The 1,868-nt window shown below is 53.1% G+C and overlaps 1 protein-coding gene across 1 annotated transcript in view; it reads right to left on the bottom strand.

Annotated features, from left to right (window-relative positions):
- Positions 1 to 1,868, bottom strand: part of PTSG_08996 (uncharacterized protein) — a gene marked incomplete at its 3' end in the record, with an annotated part of 4,376 nt that overhangs the window by 1,205 nt on the left and 1,303 nt on the right. Inside the window, exons 5-10 of the mRNA XM_004989737.1 lie at positions 1,716 to 1,813; positions 1,446 to 1,478; positions 1,251 to 1,304; positions 953 to 1,021; positions 527 to 600; positions 106 to 247 (exon numbers count right to left, since the gene is read on the bottom strand). Of these exons, the coding sequence (XP_004989794.1) occupies positions 106 to 247; positions 527 to 600; positions 953 to 1,021; positions 1,251 to 1,304; positions 1,446 to 1,478; positions 1,716 to 1,813 (470 nt within the window). The remainder of the gene's footprint in view (positions 1 to 105; positions 248 to 526; positions 601 to 952; positions 1,022 to 1,250; positions 1,305 to 1,445; positions 1,479 to 1,715; positions 1,814 to 1,868) is intronic.

Genomic DNA, 1,868 nt, shown 5'->3' with positions numbered 1-1,868 from the left:
ATGCGCTGTTCGTTCGCAACAGCAGTTGCACGTCTTAATGCAACCAAGTCGCCAACACCACCACCACCAACCACAAAACCACCCCCTCCCCTCCCCTCCTCAGACCTGCAGGAAGACAATTGGTTTCTTGAGCTGCTCGGCGTAGCGGATGAGGCAGCGGCTGCAGATGCACAGCTGCATGTTCATCTCTGCAATGACAACAATCACCTTCGCCTTGCGCACGTTCGCTTCGTAATCATCCCACGCTCTGTACATATGCATGCACGCACGCATGTGTGAAATTGGCACAAGAGAATAGGTGCGGTGGGGTGAGGTGATGGGGTGAGGGTAAGTCGGGGCTACGACGGCAGCTGGATGTCCATGAGTGGAGGGTGGGGCGGGGAGCAAGGAGATGAAAAGAGCAAATGCGAACCAAGTCAACAAGGAAAACATACACGCGCGTGGACAGTGGTATACGTGCTGTTGCAGTTCGCTCCCACTGCACCATTGCACTGTTAAGTGTTGTTACACCGTCACCACCACTCACGATGCGTGTCTGTCAAAGACGTTGATTTTCTTCGCGTCAATCTTCTCCAAGTCCTTTGGCAGCGGCTGCTGGTGCTGTTGTGCGCGTAATGAGTTGAAAGGTGGAGGGGGTGGAGGATGAAGGGAAGGAGGAAGGTTGATGTAATGTGTGAGAGTCGAGAGGTGAGCGTTCACGGAATTGCACCTGATCAATACAGACATAGGGAGGCACAAACACACACACAGTTATGCACAAAACATGAACTCACACACACACAGTTATGCACAAAACATGAATTCACACACACACACACACACGCACACACACACACACACACACACACACACACACACACACACACACACACACACGCACCAGTCTCCCTACGGTCTGCACATAAGCATGCATGCACACCACCGCCTCACAGCACCACGTGCACGTGTGTACGGACCATGAAGAGGATGTGTTCTGCAACGACGGTTTGTCCCGGTTGACAGTCTTGCCGCCACCAGGAACCTGTCGATGAGTGATGATGGATGATGAGTGTTGGGCAGCGATAATCATGGCGCGTTGATCGCAGGCGCCATCGCTGACACATGTGGACAGACCCTCGTCCCCCTGCGCACATCTTTTCATTCACACACACACACACACACACACACACACACACACACACACACACACACACACACACACACACACACACACACACACACACACGGAGCAACAGCAGCAGCATACACACCTCCAAGTATTTCTGGTTGAAAAGGGCGAGGCGGGCGTACGACGCAGCTTCAGACTGCACACACACACACACACACACACACAGACACACACACACACACACGTGTGAGCATGACAGTGCTGATGCAACCGCAGCAGATGCATGCATGAATGCATGCATGCAAGCACGCATTCAACTTTACGAAGCAGCTCGTACCGATCGCGCCTTTTTCGCTTGATACTCCGCCGCCTGCCAATTGAAATCCGCACGCACACACACGTACATCTCAGAATGTCACCCAATGCATGCAGGCAGCCCTCCACAACCCGACACACACACACACACACACACACACACACACACACACACACACACACACACACACACACACACACACACACACACGTCGCCCCCATCCCCTGGTTCACTCTAAAACTGCCTCTTCACGATCTCCCCACCCCCCCCCCCAATCAAACCCCGGCGCACCTTGGTCAGGTTTGTCTTTAAGGGGTTCTTAGGGCTTCTGATAGTTGATCTCCAAGCTAATTTTTCAAAATATCTTCGCCGGTTCTGGGGCGGCTGCCCTAAAGATGAGGGAAGCGAAGATTACGATTGAATAGGGTGGTGGTCAGGAAGGAA

This window comes from Salpingoeca rosetta (assembly GCF_000188695.1).
Source record: "Salpingoeca rosetta unplaced genomic scaffold supercont1.27, whole genome shotgun sequence".
In the NCBI taxonomy this organism is placed as follows: Eukaryota; class Choanoflagellata; order Craspedida; family Salpingoecidae; genus Salpingoeca; species Salpingoeca rosetta.
Note: the sequence above shows the minus strand (reverse complement) of the source record. Positions and strands in the feature narration are given on the sequence as shown.